Consider the following 15,174-nt stretch of genomic DNA (forward strand, 5'->3'; position numbering starts at 1 on the left):
CGGCTTCTTGATCCATCTCATCATACTCTGGCTGCAATGCCTCCTCTTTAATTCTCTGCAGAGAGCGTTGCAAAAGACAGACAAGTGGGATGCTGACACTAATGATGGCGTCATCGCCACTCACCATCTTGGTGGCCTCCTCAAAGTTTGTCAGGATGGTACATATGTCAGACATCCAGGTCCACTCCTGAGGTCTTATGTGTGGAGTCTGACCTGAATATCGAAGGCCTTGTTGCAGCTGGTACTCCACAACTGCTCTCTTCTGCTCACAAATCCTTTGCAACATGTGGAGGGTAGAGTTCCAATGTGTGGGGACATCACACACCAGTCGGTGTGCCGGAAGCTGCAAACGCTGCTGCAACACAGCAAGGGCGGCGGAAGCTGTAGCCGACTTGCGAAAATGAGCTGACAGGCGGCGTACTTTCACGAGCAGATCTGGCAACTCGGGGTACGATTTAAGAAACCGCTGAACCACGAGGTTAAGCACATGAGCCAGGCATGGTACGTGTGTGATCTCACCTCGCCTCAGAGCCGCCACCAGGTTACGGCCATTGTCACACACGACCATGCCGGGATGTAGGTTCAGCTTTCTCAGCCACAGATCTGCCTGCTCTTTCACAGCTGTCCACAACTCACAAGCAGTGTGAGGTTTATCACCTAAGCTTATGAGTTTCAGCACAGCCTGTTGCCGCTTGGTGGAGGCAGTACTGCAATGCTTCCAGCTTGTAACTGATGTGGTGATATCTGAGATGGAGGCTGAACATGAGGAGGAGGAGGAGGATGCGCAGGAGCTGTACACTGTGGGGGCAACTCTGACTGACATAGGGCCCGCAATCCTCGGTGTGAGGAGGATGTGGTCCGACTGGGTCCCGGCTTCCACTATGTTTACCCAGTGTGCCGTCAGAGAGATGTACTGTCCCTGGCCACAAGCACTTGTCCACGTGTCCGTTGTCAGGTGGACTCTCCCAGTAACTGCGTTGTTGAGGGCACGGCAGATGCTTTGGGACACATGCTTGTGTAGGCCGGGGATGGCACACCGGGCAAAATAGTGTCGGCTGGGGACCGAGTACCGAGGGACGGCCACCGCCATAAGATTGCGGAAGGATTCCGTCTCCACCAGCCTAAAAGGCAGTATTTCCAATGCAAGCAGTCGTGAAATGTGCAAATTTAGGACTGTGGCCTGTGGGGCGTTAGCTGCGAATTTCCGCTTTCGTTCAAAGGTCTGGGATATGGACAATTGAACGCTGCGGTGGGACGTGGACGTTGATGCTGTTTCTTGAGAAACTGCCATAACAAGTGAAGACTGAGAGGAGGGGGCATCTTTACATGCAGTATGGACAGGGGATTGCCTTGCACACACAACAGGGGGTTCTATTGCACGCACAACAGTGGAAGAAGCAGTGGTGACACCCGCTGACACTGGTCGTGGACCCTGGGTTTCGCCCCACAAAGTCAGGTGCTTTGCTGCCATGTGCCTGATCATGCTGGTGGTGGTCAGGCTGGTAGTTTTGGCAACCCTGCTGATGCTGGCATGGCAGTTGGAACATATGGCCTTTTTGGGGTTATCAGCAGAGTCTTTAAAAAAATTCCAGACTCTGGAAGACCTACCGCTTGTACTGGCAACGTCCCTCGTGTTGGTGTTACGGGAACGGTTGCCTGCCTTCTGTCTGCGGCCACCACACTGCTTCTTCCTGCCTGTTGGGGTACTCTGCCTCCCTCCCCCTGTGTGCTGCTGGCCTCACTCTGCATGTCCTCCTTCCACGTTGGGTCAGTTACTAGATCATCCACCACCTCCTCCTCTTCCACTTGCGCACCACGATCCTCCTCCTCACTTCCTGGCAATTGTGTCTCGTCATCGTCCACCTCTTGGGACAGATTGCCAACGTCGACTTCCTGTGGCCGTGGCTGTTCAAATATTTGGGCATCCCAACATGGGATCTCCTCTTCCACCACTTCAAGCGTATCAGGCGAGGGGCCCAAATATGGAAATGGACCAGTGAATAGCTCTTCAGAGTGTCCAAGTGTGGGATCACTTGCTGTCTGACGACACTCGGCATGGTGGGAGGAAGGAGCATCAGGGTGAGGAGGAGTATGCGGTCGAGACTCACGGCTACTAAGAGTTGACCGTGTGGAAGACAGACCGGAGGTGGTGGTGCCCAGGTAACTGGAAGTATTGTCTGCTATCCAATTAATAGCCTGTTCACACTGATCTGTTCTCAATACTGGTGTTGTTCTGTGCTTCCCTAGTAATTCGGTCAAGAAGTGGGAGCGAGAAGATGTGGCTGTTGGTTGTGGCACATTTTCACCTTGGCCACGGCCCCGTCCTCTGCACGAACCATCACCAGAACGTCCACTTCCACGTCCCTTGCCACGAGCCTTGCCCATTGTAAATGAAGTAAAATAGCTTACACTTGCACTATCAATTGAAAAAGGGTAATTAAAGAGTAGATTAGAACCGTGGAAGAGGAAAACCACAGTTATTGTTTACTGGGGTATACCACACTTTTTTAAATAGAGATATTTGCGGCTGAACAGTGAGCGACACACTCAAACTGCTTTTTTTTTAGATACCAAGGGCCCAAAACTGGATAGTACAGCGATTTGACCCGTGGAACTGCGAAACCACACTGGGAAGTCGGGTCTACACAAGACTATTTTCAACAGATATATTTTTGTGTCACAACAGTCAGGAGACGCTACTGTTTTTCTTTACGGAAAAAACTACCAAAACCTGAATAATAGAGATTTTTTACCGTGGGATGGCAAAACCACAGTTATTGTTTACTGGGGTATACCACACTTTTTTAAATAGAGATATTTGCGGCTGAACAGTGAGCGACACACTCAAACTGCTTTTTTTTTAGATACCAAAGGCCCAAAACTGGATAATACAGCGATTTGACCCGTGGAACTGCGAAACCACACTGGGATGTCGAGCCTACACAAGACTATTTTCAACAGATATATTTTTGTGTCACAACAGTCAGGAGACACTACTGTTTTTCTTTACGGAAAAAACTACCAAAACCTGAATAATAGAGATTTTTTACCGTGGGATGGCAAAACCACAGTTATTGTTTACTGGGGTATACCACACTTTTTTAAATAGAGATATTTGCAGCTGAACAGTGAGTGACACACTCAAACTGTTTTTTTTAGATACAAATGGCCCAAAAGTGGATAATACAGAGGTTTGAACCGTGAAACTGCAAAGCCACACTTGTATTTCTCGGGCCTACACCAGACTATTTTCAACAGATATATTTGTGTCTGAACAATCAGGAGACACTATTTATTTTTTACGGCAAAAAATGCCAAAAGCAGGATAATAGAGATGTTTTACTGTGGAACAGCAAAACCACAGTTATAATTTACTGGTGTATACCAGACTTTTTTGAATATATATATATTTGCGGCTGAACAGTGAGCGACACACTCAAACTGTTTTTTTTAGATACAAATGGCCCAAAAGTTGATAATACAGAGGTTTGTTCCGTGGAACTGCAAAACCACACTTGTATTTCTCGGGCCTACACCAGACTATTTTCAACAGATATATTTGTGTCTGAACAATCAGGAGACACTATTTATTTTTTACGGCAAAAAATGCCAAAAGCAGGATAATAGAGATTTTTTACTGTGGAACGGCAAAACCACAGTTATAATTTACTGGTGTATACCAGGCTTTTTAAAATATATATATATTTGCGGCTGAACAGTGAGCGACACACTCAAACTGTTTTTTTTAGATACAAATGGCCCAAAAGTGGATAATACAGAGGTTTGTACCGTGGAACTGCAAAACCACACTTGTATTTCTCGGGCCTACACCAGACTATTTTCAACAGATATATTTGTGTCTGAAAAATCAGGGAGACACTATTTTTTTTTTTTTTACAGCAAAAAATGCAAAAAGCAGGATAATAGAGATTTTTTACCATGGAACAGCAAAAGCACACTTCTGTCTCTCTGGCCTACACCAGACTATTTTCAACAGATATATTTGTGTCTGAAAAATCAGGGAGACACTATTATTATTTTTATACAGCAAAAAATGCCAAAAACAGGATAATAGAGATGTTTTACCGTGGAACATCAAAACCACAGTAATAATTTACTGGTGTATACCAGGCTTTTTAAAATATATATATATTTGCGGCTGAACAGTGAGCGACACACTCAAACTGTTTTTTTTAGATACAAATGGCCCAAAAGTGGATAATGCAGAGGTTTGTACCGTGGAACTGCAAAACCACACTTGTATTTCTCGGGCCTACACCAGACTATTTTCAACAGATATATTTGTGTCTGAAAAATCAGGGAGACACTATTTTTTTTTTTTTTACAGCAAAAAATGCAAAAAGCAGGATAATAGAGATTTTTTACCGCGGAACAGCAAAAGCACACTTCTGTCTCTCTGGCCTACACCAGACTATTTTCAACAGATATATTTGTGTCTGAAAAATCAGGGAGACACTATTATTATTTTATACAGCAAAAAATGCCAAAAACAGGATAATAGAGATGTTTTACCGTGGAACATCAAAACCACAGTAATAATTTACTTGTGTATACCAGGCTTTTTAAAATATATATATATTTGCGGCTGAACAGTGAGCGACACACTCAAACTGTTTTTTTTAGATACAAATGGCCCAAAAGTGGATAATATAGAGGTTTGTACCGTGGAACTGCAAAACCACACTTGTATTTCTCGGGCCTACACCAGACTATTTTCAACAGATATATTTGTGTCTGAAAAATCAGGGAGACACTATTTTTTTACAGCAAAAAATGCAAAAAGCAGGATAATAGAGATTTTTTACCGTGGAACAGCAAAAGCACACTTCTGTCTCTCTGGCCTACACCAGACTATTTTCAACAGATATATTTGTGTCTGAAAAATCAGGGAGACGCTATTTTTTTTTTTTTTTTTACAGCAAAAAATGCAAAAAGCAGGATAATAGAGATTTTTTCCGTGGAACAGCAAAAGCACACTTCTGTCTCTCTGGCCTACACCAGACTATTTTCAACAGATATATTTGTGTCTGAAAAATCTGGGAGACACTATTATTATTTTTATACAGCAAAAAATGCCAAAAACAGGATAATAGAGATGTTTTACCATGGAACATCAAAACCACAGTAATAATTTACTGGTGTATACCAGGCTTTTTAAAATATATATATATTTGCGGCTGAACAGTGAGCGACACACTCAAACTGTTTTTTTTAGATACAAATGGCCCATAGAACTGCAAAACCACACTTCTATTTCTCTGGCCTACACCAGACTATTTTCAACAGATATATTTGTGTCTGAAAAATCAGAGGCACACTTTCTTTTTTTTGGGGGGGGGGCACCAAAAGGTTAATAAGATGGGTATTTGTACATTGTGAAGGAGGAAAAAAAAAAGAGGATTTAGATAAAAAAAAAGGATTTTTCCTGGCCCCCGGGACCTGGAGCTAAGTCCAGCAATTTCAGCAACAGGTGGAGCACACAGGACTGTAATGCAGCGTTTGATGGTATAACCACTGCGTCTCCTATACAGCCTGCCTGCCTGCCTGCCTGATATACCTGGGATGGATATTAGTCCTGAGAAGGACTGTTTGTTTGATCTGGCAGCCTTTACAGACCCTACACTAACTATTTTGCAGGATATATCTCTCCCTAAATCAACAGCGCTGTCCCTACACTGTCTGATCCGGAGCGACTGTGTCCAAGATGGCGGCGCCCGGTTTTAAATACTCGAGGTGACGCTGTGCGGCCAGCCAATCACTGTAATGCCCACAAACAACATGGCTGCGGCATTACAGTGACTGGCTGGCAATCCCTGCATGTTCATTGGCTCTGTAAAGAGCGCCAAACATGCAGGGCGGAGACCCGAGCTCCCGCCCGAGTAACCCGGAAATGCTCGGTGCTCGCCGAACATCCCGAGTAGCGTGATGCTCGGGCGAGTACCGAGCAGTGTCGAGCATGTTCGCTCAACACTAATAGGAAACCTACTTCTACCAACATGCTCCTACATGCTTCCTCCTCCCATCCTCAACACATGGTACAGTCGGTCCCAGTCGGACAGTTCCTGCGACTCCGCAGGATCTACTCGACTGAACACGACTTTGAAACACAGGCCAGAGAATTGACATCCCGATTCCTTGAACGTGGATACAGTAGGAGGGCCATCAAAAGAGCTTATCACAGGGATAAATTCTCATCAAGGCACGACCTATTATACAAGGTTCGTGATACTTCACATAACGATATGGTCAGATTTATCACTAAATTTCGCACACAGATTCCTGCAATGAAAAAGGCACTAAGTAAGGCATGGCCGGTTTTGAGATGTGATCCGATACTATCGAAATTTATTTCATCGACACCTTCAATTACGTTTCGTAGATCCAAGAACCTTCACGATCACCTCATTAGGAGTCATTATGTAGGAGAGCCCAACCCCACGTTTTTGGATGCTGTGACTATCAAACTTGGTTGTACACCATGTGGGCATTGTAGAGCATCATGCACTAATGTTGATAAGGCTGAGGATTTTTGTGATGCGAGCGGCCAAAAAAAATATAAACTCAAAAAACGCATCAATTGCCTAACCAAAAATGTTATATATTATGTCACATGCCCTTGTGGGCTCATATATGTGGGCCTTACTACGCGCCATCTCAAAATAAGGATTAGAGAACATGTACTGGGTATCTACTCAGCATTGGAGCAGACAGATTTGTCCACTTTAAAACCATCCCACGTCATTTCGAACAATGCCACCAGTGTAACAGTAACCTACTGAGAGTAAAAGGCATTGATTGCATTGACATGGGGATCCGTGGGGGCCAAATCTCAAAACGCCTGGCCCAATTGGAGGCCAGGTGGATTTGGACCCTCAATACTATCCAACCAAATGGTCACAATGAAAGTCTGAGTTTCGTCCCATTTTTGTGACCGCCACCATTTCTACCCCCCCCCTTTCCCTCCCCCTCCCCCTTTCCTCTCCCTTCCCCCTTCGATATGCATATTATTGATTCTCTCTGTTGCTGTTTTTATTTATTTTAACCATTTATTTTTACATCAGGTACGTCGCCCATTTGCCTCGTTTGGCTTATTCACTACGCGTCTATATTATACCCCGGCCATACAAGCATGAATTCAGTTGCTGCCTCCCTCTGATGTTATGCTAACAAGATCGCCTACATCTACAATCAGCTATATGTCATCCGTGCTTATGCACTATTGTTACTATGTACATCATGTATATGTGATATGGGAATAATATGTTATATTCATCCTTAAATAGTGTTCCTCCTTTTCGACGTTTGGATATACTTAACATGTTTTCACGGTTATATGGAGTTGTTACCATATGGGAAATTCCCTATATGATTATATATTATGTAGTTGTATACTCTGATAGGATGCATTAGGATTTGTTATCGCCCATGACTGCATACGCAGCGACTGTTGCTCCCATATATATATTCATATGCACGATTGCTGGCGTTAAAATGTTACTCTAATAGGATAATCTTTTTCCCTCCCCTATACAATGCTTTGCCTACCTGTACGCACGTGTCCCATGGTCCCGGTACGCTCTCCTGCTTGCGACATCTCCAACTGGTCACTCCAGTGATGTCGCCGCTGTTGGGCGTCCTGGTTACCGTCGGAACGGGTGCGTCATTTCCGGTCTGCGCATTGCATCCCTGGGTATATGGGCGGCGCCACCACTATGCATGTCTGGTTACTACGGTGACCGATTACATCACTTCCGGTTGGCGCAAGGCATCTCTGGGAGTCTGCAGCCGCAAATATACACATGTGGAGGGCGTGGGGTGTGCTATTGTCGGCACCATCTCATTGGTCGACGATACCTTTTTAACACTGCACGTATACACTCTACCTATATACCCCTTGACAAAGGCTTGTTGCCGAAACGCGCGTCGGGGTTGGTGCGCACGTGGCAGCTACTCAAGGTAACTTTGATTTACATGGCTATACCTACCTTCTGATAGATTGGTCATTGTACAGCCACATGTCCTATATAGTTCTAATGAGCGGGATATATAAGTGTGGGTAGTTACCATGTCACTGATATCTGATATTATTATATATACTATGGTAACTGTACCTTTTTAGGAACTTTTTGTCTCCACTGTGCGCGCCATTTTAATACACAGTGTGACTCAATGTATGCATTTTCACCCCAAATTGCAATGTTCTAATAAAATTTATACTTTTATATACAATTTTGATGGATCATCGTTTTTTGGGGTCCTCGCTCTCTCCCCCCCCTTTTTGTATGGTCTCAAGATGATCCCTCTGTATTTGAGGTCCTAGGTGGGCGATGTTTAGGATGGAATACAATATATATAATGAATGCACCACATGTATATTGCTCAAATCTGTCAGACTTCTCTTTCTATATATATACAGTGCCTACAAGTAGTATTCAACCCCCTGCAGATTTAGCTGGTTTGATAAGATGCAAATAAGTTAGAGCCTTCAAACTGCAAACGAGAGTAGGTTTTATGAACAGAAGCATAAATCTTACAAACCAAAAAGTTATGTTGCTCAGTTGAATTTTATTAAATTTTAAACATAAAAGTGTGGGTCAATTATTATTCAACCCCTATGTTTAATATTTTGTGGAATAACCCTTGTTTGCAATTACAGCTAATAATTGTCTTTTATAAGACCTGATCAGGCCGGCACAGGTCTGTGGAGTTATCTTGGCCCACTCCTCCATGCAGATCTTCTCCAAGTTATCTAGGTTCTTTGGGTGTCTCATGTGGACTTTATTCTTGAGCTCCTTCCACAAGTTTTCAATTGGGTTAAGGTCAGGAGACTGACTAGGCCACTCCAACACCTTGACTTTTTCCCTATTGAACCAGGCCTTGGTTTTCTTGGCTGTGTGCTTTGGGTCGTTGTCTTGTTGGAAGATGAAATTACGACCCATCTTCAGATCCTTGATGGAGGAGCGGAGGTTCTTGGCCAAAATCTCCAGGTAGGCCGTGCTATCCATCTTCCCATGGATGCGGACCAGATGGCCAGGCCCCTTGGCAGAGAAACAGCCCCACAGCATGATGCTGCCACCACCATGCTTGACTGTAGGGATGGTATTCTTGGGGTCGTATGCAGTGCCATCCAGTCTCCAAGCGTCACGTGTGTAGTTGGCACCAAAGATCTCGATCTTGGTCTCATCAGACCATAGAACCTTGAACCAGTCTGTCTCAGAGTCCTCCAAGTGATCATGAGCAAACTGTAGACGAGCCTTGACATGACGCTTTGAAAGTAAAGGTACCTTACGGGCTCGTCTGGAACGGAGACCATTGCAGTGGAGTACGTTACTTATGGTATTGACTGAAACCAATGTCCCCACTGCCATGAGATCTTCCCGGAGCTCCTTCCTTGTTATCCTTGGGTTAGCCTTGACTCTTCGGACAAGCCTGGCCTCGGCACGGGAGGACACTTTCAAAGGCTGTCCTGGCCGTGGAAGGCTAACAGTAGTTCCATAAGCCTTCCACTTACGGATGATGCTCCCAACAGTGGAGACAGGTAGGCCCAACTCCTTGGAAAGGGTTTTGTACCCCTTGCCAGCCTTGTGACCCTCCACGATCTTGTCTCTGATGGCCTTGGAATGCTCCTTTGTCTTTCCCATGTTGACCATGTCTGAGTGCTGTTCACAAGTTTGGGGAGGATCTTAAATAGTCAGAAAAGGCTGGCAAAAGAGATCTTTAATCCACACATGTGAAGCTCATTATTCTTGGTGCCTGAACTACTTCTTAATACTTTAGGGGGACCAAACAGAATTCTTGTGGTTTGAGGGGTTGAATAATAAATGACACTCTGAATTAACTTTTTCCATTTAAAAAAAAAACAAAAAAAAAAAACAAAAACAAAATTTGCTGCAGTGCATTTCCCACTTCCAGGCTGATCTACAGTACAAATGTCACAATGCCAAGTTAATTCCGCATATGTCAACCAGCTAAATCTGCAGGGGGTTGAATACTACTTGTAGGCACTGTATATATATATATATATATATATATATATATATATATATATATATATGCAGTATATATATATATATATAAACTGTGTATGATGTTTCATACATAGTATACGATTCTGTCATTAGTGGTCGGTGAGCCTGGATGGCCTTGTTACATCATGCAACATTTCAGGAGATGGAAAGCACGTAGTCTGCAGCGTGGATGTGGACAATGGCATCTGTATCATTGATTGCACGGTGGCTTCCAAAGTGATGTACATTAAAGGTAAGCCTACTCTTTAAAGGGTTATTCCTAAGATAGTAAGTTATCCCTGGAAATACTGCCAGGAATAGCAGAACCCTACTCTTTGCTTCCTCCCACAGTTGAGATGGGTCCGATGCAACCAATCAGATCTTTGCTTTCAAACTCTGATTTGCACCTGAAATTATCCGCAGCAATCTGATTAGTTGCTAAAGGGTTAAAGAGAGTTTCTCATAGGATAGGGGATAACTTACTAACAGACAAAGCTGCATAAATGATGTTTTAATACTGGGACCCCAATAAGGCTCTGCAGAGCCCCTTCTACCCGAAGCAGAGGTTGAGCACGTGAACCTCTGCTGGGCCTGCTGGAAGTAGTGGAGTTCAGTGCTCAGCGGTCCAACCGCTCATTGATCAATAAGTTGGAAATAACTTCATGTGATCGTAGTTTTAGTCCGTGTTACTGTCCCAGTCCACAACGGACTGCATATGGACCCTATGTAGTCAGTGGCACCTGGACCCTACGTAGTTCTTCCATCCCTCCGTCCCTCCTTCTATCTCACCTTCCCTCCCTCCTTCCATCCCTCCGTCCCTCCCTCTCACTCACCCTCCCTCCTTCCATCCCGCCCTCCTTCCCTCTCCATTCACCCCACCATGCATCCCTTTCTTCATCCATTCCTCCCTCCCTCCCTCCTTCCATCCCTCCGTCCAACCCTCGCTCCCTCCTTCCATCCCTCCGTCCCACCCTCCCTCCTTCCATCCCTCCCTCTCACTCACCCTCCCTCCTTCCATCCTCCCTCCTTCCCTCTCTCCATGCACCCCACAATGCATCCCTTTCTTCATCCATTCCTCCCTCCCTCCGTCCCACCCCTTTCTGCATCCATTCCTCCCTCCCTCCGCCCCACCCTCGCTCCCTCCTTCCATCCCTCCGTCCCACCCTCCCTCCTTCCATCCCTCCCTCTCACTCACCCTCCCTCCTTCCATCCCTCCCTCCTTCCCTCTCTCCATGCACCACACAATGCATCCCTTTCTTCATCCATTCCTCCCTCCCTCCGTCCCACCCCTTTCTGCATCCATTCCTCCCTCCTTCCCTCCCTCCGTCCCACCCTCGCTCCCTCCTTCCATCCCTCCGTCCCACCCCTTTCTCCATCCATTCCTCCCTCCTTCCCTCTCTCCATCCACTCCACCATCCATCCCTTTCTCCATCCATTCCTCCATCCTTTCCTCTCTATCCATCCTCCATCCCTCAATCCATCCATCCCTCCATCCTTCCATCCATCATGTGGTTCCCTGTAAGCAGGAGGAGACCTCGGGGATTTTCTGGCTAAAATGTGGATCTTTTGGTTACACAATTGGAAAAAAACGACAGCGTGCACCTTCGGACTCACAGGGACACACGACAGGTGGGTGCACAGACTTGCACATAGTGTCCGTTCGTGCAGGTTTCCTCCGGCACAGTTGTGGGATGTAGCTCACACACCCTCGCTCCACGTGTTCATATATAAAGCCAAACGATTCTTCCCTCTTTCAGACCATCACTCGTCCACCATTACAAGATGCTGTTTTGATCCGGAAAGTCGGAGAATTTGTTCCGTATCATCTGACAGATCTGTGAAATTGTGGGACATCACTGCAAAACATACGACCATCCAAATGAAGCGGTAAGGAACAGCAAAGACTGAGGACAAGTGTTTTCCTTTCTGCAGAATTACATAGAGCGGCACCATTATTCTAGTATCGTTTTATTGCAGGGCTCACGACAATGTGATTTCGGACTGTGGCTTCAGTCCCAATGGCCGCTCCTTGTGCTCAGCATCCTGGGATAAAGGCTTAAAAGTCTGGGATGTGAACACCGGAGAGTTCCGCTATAGAGGACCCGATCATCTCCATAACGCTCACACTGGGTCGGTCAGCTCTTGCGTCTTCTCAAAGGACGGTGAGTTATTTTGGGGAAACTAAGACCTGATTCTCCTCCTCTACACCCAGTGTCTGTAATTGCAGGGCTGACGTCACGTTGACAACTCTGCAGCCAATCAGTGAGCTCACTGACTGGCTGCAGTGCTACCGGTGGGACGCCAGCCCTGCTGGCAATAACAGACATCAGGAGCAACGGCGGAAACTCAGCCCTGGACCCGGAGAGGGGAAGTAAAGCACAGTTTGTATATATTTTAAAAATATGGGGAAATATGTTGCTTGAATGGATCAGACTGTGAGGAATAATGCAAAAGGGGATAAATAGAGAAAAGTTTGATTATTATGTATTGTGATAAGCCTGCATAAAATTGTGGGTTTTAGGGCACGTTCGAAATTGTGAATCTGATTTTCTGGGGTAGCGCATCCCAGAGAAATGCTGCAGCACGAGAAGAGTCTTGAAGATGGGAATGGGGGGGTTTGGATTATAGGGATAGCCAGGAAGAGATGCAAATCCTAACCCTACTCTCTATGAGACACTGACTATTATGTTCTTCTGCCTCCTCAGCGTCCATCCTTCTATCCGGAGGATTTGATAAAACAATTGTACTCTGGGATGTTCAGTCCAAGTGCAAGAAACTTGTGCTAAAGGTAAGTTCCCCTGAGTTCTGGTGACCTGCATCTATCTGTTATCTATCTACCTACCTGCAGAAAATCAAAAGGAAGGCAGCGCTCCTGTACAGGCCAGGTGCAAAAAAAGTGACTTAATCCATTTCTCAGCAAAATTGCAGGCATGGAATAAATCGGTCACTAAGTCACTTTTTCGCCTTGATTGCATGGTACTGCTGCCCTTCATTTGTTTTTCTGTATTTACTGGTCCATGGACCTGGAGGTTTACACCTGCACTAAATTTGGATTAGTATTGTTTTTTTTCTTTTTTTCTACCTCCCTCCCTTCATCAATCCTTACCTTCCTCCTTCCATCCATCTCTCCATCCCTGAATCTATCCCTCCCTCCATCCATCTCTCCTTCCATTCATTCATCCATCCTTCCTCCCTCCATCCTTTTTTCCATCCATTCATCCATCACTTTCTCCATCTCTCCCTCCATCCCACCATCCATCCCTCCTTCCATCCCACCATCCATCCCTTTTTCTCTCCCTCCATCAATCCTTCCCTCCATCCATCTCTCCATCCTTCCCTCTGTCCTTCCTTCCATCTCTCCGTCCCTCCCTCTTTTTCTCTCTCCTTCCCTCCATCCATCTCTCCATCCTTCCCTCTGTCCTTCCTTCCATCTCTCCGTCCCTCCCTCTTTTTCTCTCTCCTTCCCTCTTTCTCTTTCTCTCATCCTTCCATCCATCTGTCTATCCCTCCCACCATCCATCCCTCCCTCCGTCCTTCCATCCCTCCATCCCTGACTCCTCTCTCTCCCCCCCTCCATCCCACATCCATCCCTTTCTCCATCCATCCCTCCATCCATATCTTAATCCATCCATCCATCCTTCCCTCCCTCCTTCCCTATTTATCCATCAATCCCTCTCTCCATCCTTCCATCTATCCCTCCTTCCCTTCCTCCATCCATCTCTCCATCCCTCCCTATCTCCTTCCCTCTCTTCGTTCATCCAGCCCACCATCCATATCTTTCTCCATCCATCCAGCCCACCATCATCTCTTTCTCCATCCATCCTTCCATATATCCCTCTTTCCCTCTCTCCATCCATCCATCTATCTCTCATTCCCTCTCTCCCTCCATTCATCCCTCCATCCATCCCTCCATCATGTGATTCCCTGTAGCAGGAGGAGGAGGCCTGGGACATTTTCTTGCTAAAAAAATGCATCTTTTGGTTGCAAAAATAATGTAATTAATTGATAATTTTGTCTCATCGTTAGGGTCACACTGATTGGGTCCTGGATGTCGCACTGAGTGCCAACAAGAAGTGGATCTTGTCTTCTTCTAAGGTAAAATCAGGAGCGGCTGCTGCTTCTCCTTCGGCCATTACGGCGGTTTCTGGTTTAGTATAGTGGGGTGTATGTGGACGGTACTGGGGTCACCGCACGTGACTGATTCCAGAGCCTGATCCATGGATGACCCCTGTAAGGACAATGCGCCTGTGATTACCGACTGTTCATCCACACAGGACTCTACGCTGCGACTGTGGAACGTAGAAAACTACGAAGAAATCCCCGCTGTCATCGAAAACAAGAAAGCCATCGGCTCCCGGCTGACGCGGGTAAGAATTTAACGTGTCGAAGAACAAGAGAGAGGACGCAGCCCCGTCATGTACATGTGGTATAAGTGATGGAGGGGGTCCGGTGGCGGCTGAGACAGTCGTATTATAGGCCGAAAGTTCTGTTTGTTTACTAATTGTTCATGTTTGTGCTTCTTTTCAGTGTGAACAGTGCGAGAAGCCGTTTCCTATCAAGCACTGGGACAATGCTAACGTGATCACCAAGTGCTTCTTCTGTCGCCTCTCTGCCCCATGTAGCAGGATGCCCACCCTGCCCAGCGTGCCCCCCACCAGCCCCTGTGCCGTGTGATCTCACCTCTATATTAAATATAGTGTATTATATGCCTGTTATTACAGCAGGAATAAAGGTGAAAGGCCGAAAATACAAAATAAGAGATCTCTGTGTTATGTCTTGTAATTGGATTCTTGTTTTATATGAAGTAATGAGTGAGTATATGTCTGTATGGATGTGTACTGTATATGTATGTACTGTGTGTGTATATGTCTGTACTATATATGTGTGTGTATCTATGTGCAGGAGTATGATTCTCTGAATATCTGTGTGTGTAAATGCATTGTATGGGTGCATGTATTACTGTATATACAGGTGCTTCTCACAAAATTAGAATTTCATCAAAAAGTTAATTTATTTCAGTTCTTCAATACAAAAAGTGAAACTCCTATATTATATAGAGTCATTACCCACAGAGTGATCTATTTCTAGTGTTTATTTCTGTTAATGGTGATGATTATGGCTTACAGCCAATGACAACACAAAAGTC

At 45.5% G+C, this 15,174-nt stretch overlaps 1 protein-coding gene across 1 annotated transcript in view; it reads left to right on the top strand.

The window, feature by feature from the left end:
* WDR88 (WD repeat domain 88) overlaps positions 1 to 14,741 on the top strand; it is a 31,704-nt gene extending 16,963 nt beyond the window's left edge. Inside the window, exons 5-11 of the mRNA XM_073659939.1 lie at positions 10,143 to 10,281; positions 11,786 to 11,915; positions 12,006 to 12,190; positions 12,734 to 12,816; positions 14,055 to 14,123; positions 14,303 to 14,395; positions 14,556 to 14,741. Of these exons, the coding sequence (XP_073516040.1) occupies positions 10,143 to 10,281; positions 11,786 to 11,915; positions 12,006 to 12,190; positions 12,734 to 12,816; positions 14,055 to 14,123; positions 14,303 to 14,395; positions 14,556 to 14,702 (846 nt within the window). The 3' untranslated portion in view covers positions 14,703 to 14,741. The remainder of the gene's footprint in view (positions 1 to 10,142; positions 10,282 to 11,785; positions 11,916 to 12,005; positions 12,191 to 12,733; positions 12,817 to 14,054; positions 14,124 to 14,302; positions 14,396 to 14,555) is intronic.
* Positions 14,742 to 15,174: the final 433 nt, after the last annotated feature.

The sequence above is a fragment of the Phyllobates terribilis genome, unplaced genomic scaffold (genome assembly GCF_046119375.1).
Source record: "Phyllobates terribilis strain yellow unplaced genomic scaffold, ASM4611937v1 Scaffold_14__1_contigs__length_39327217, whole genome shotgun sequence".
Taxonomy (NCBI): Eukaryota; Metazoa; Chordata; class Amphibia; order Anura; family Dendrobatidae; genus Phyllobates; species Phyllobates terribilis.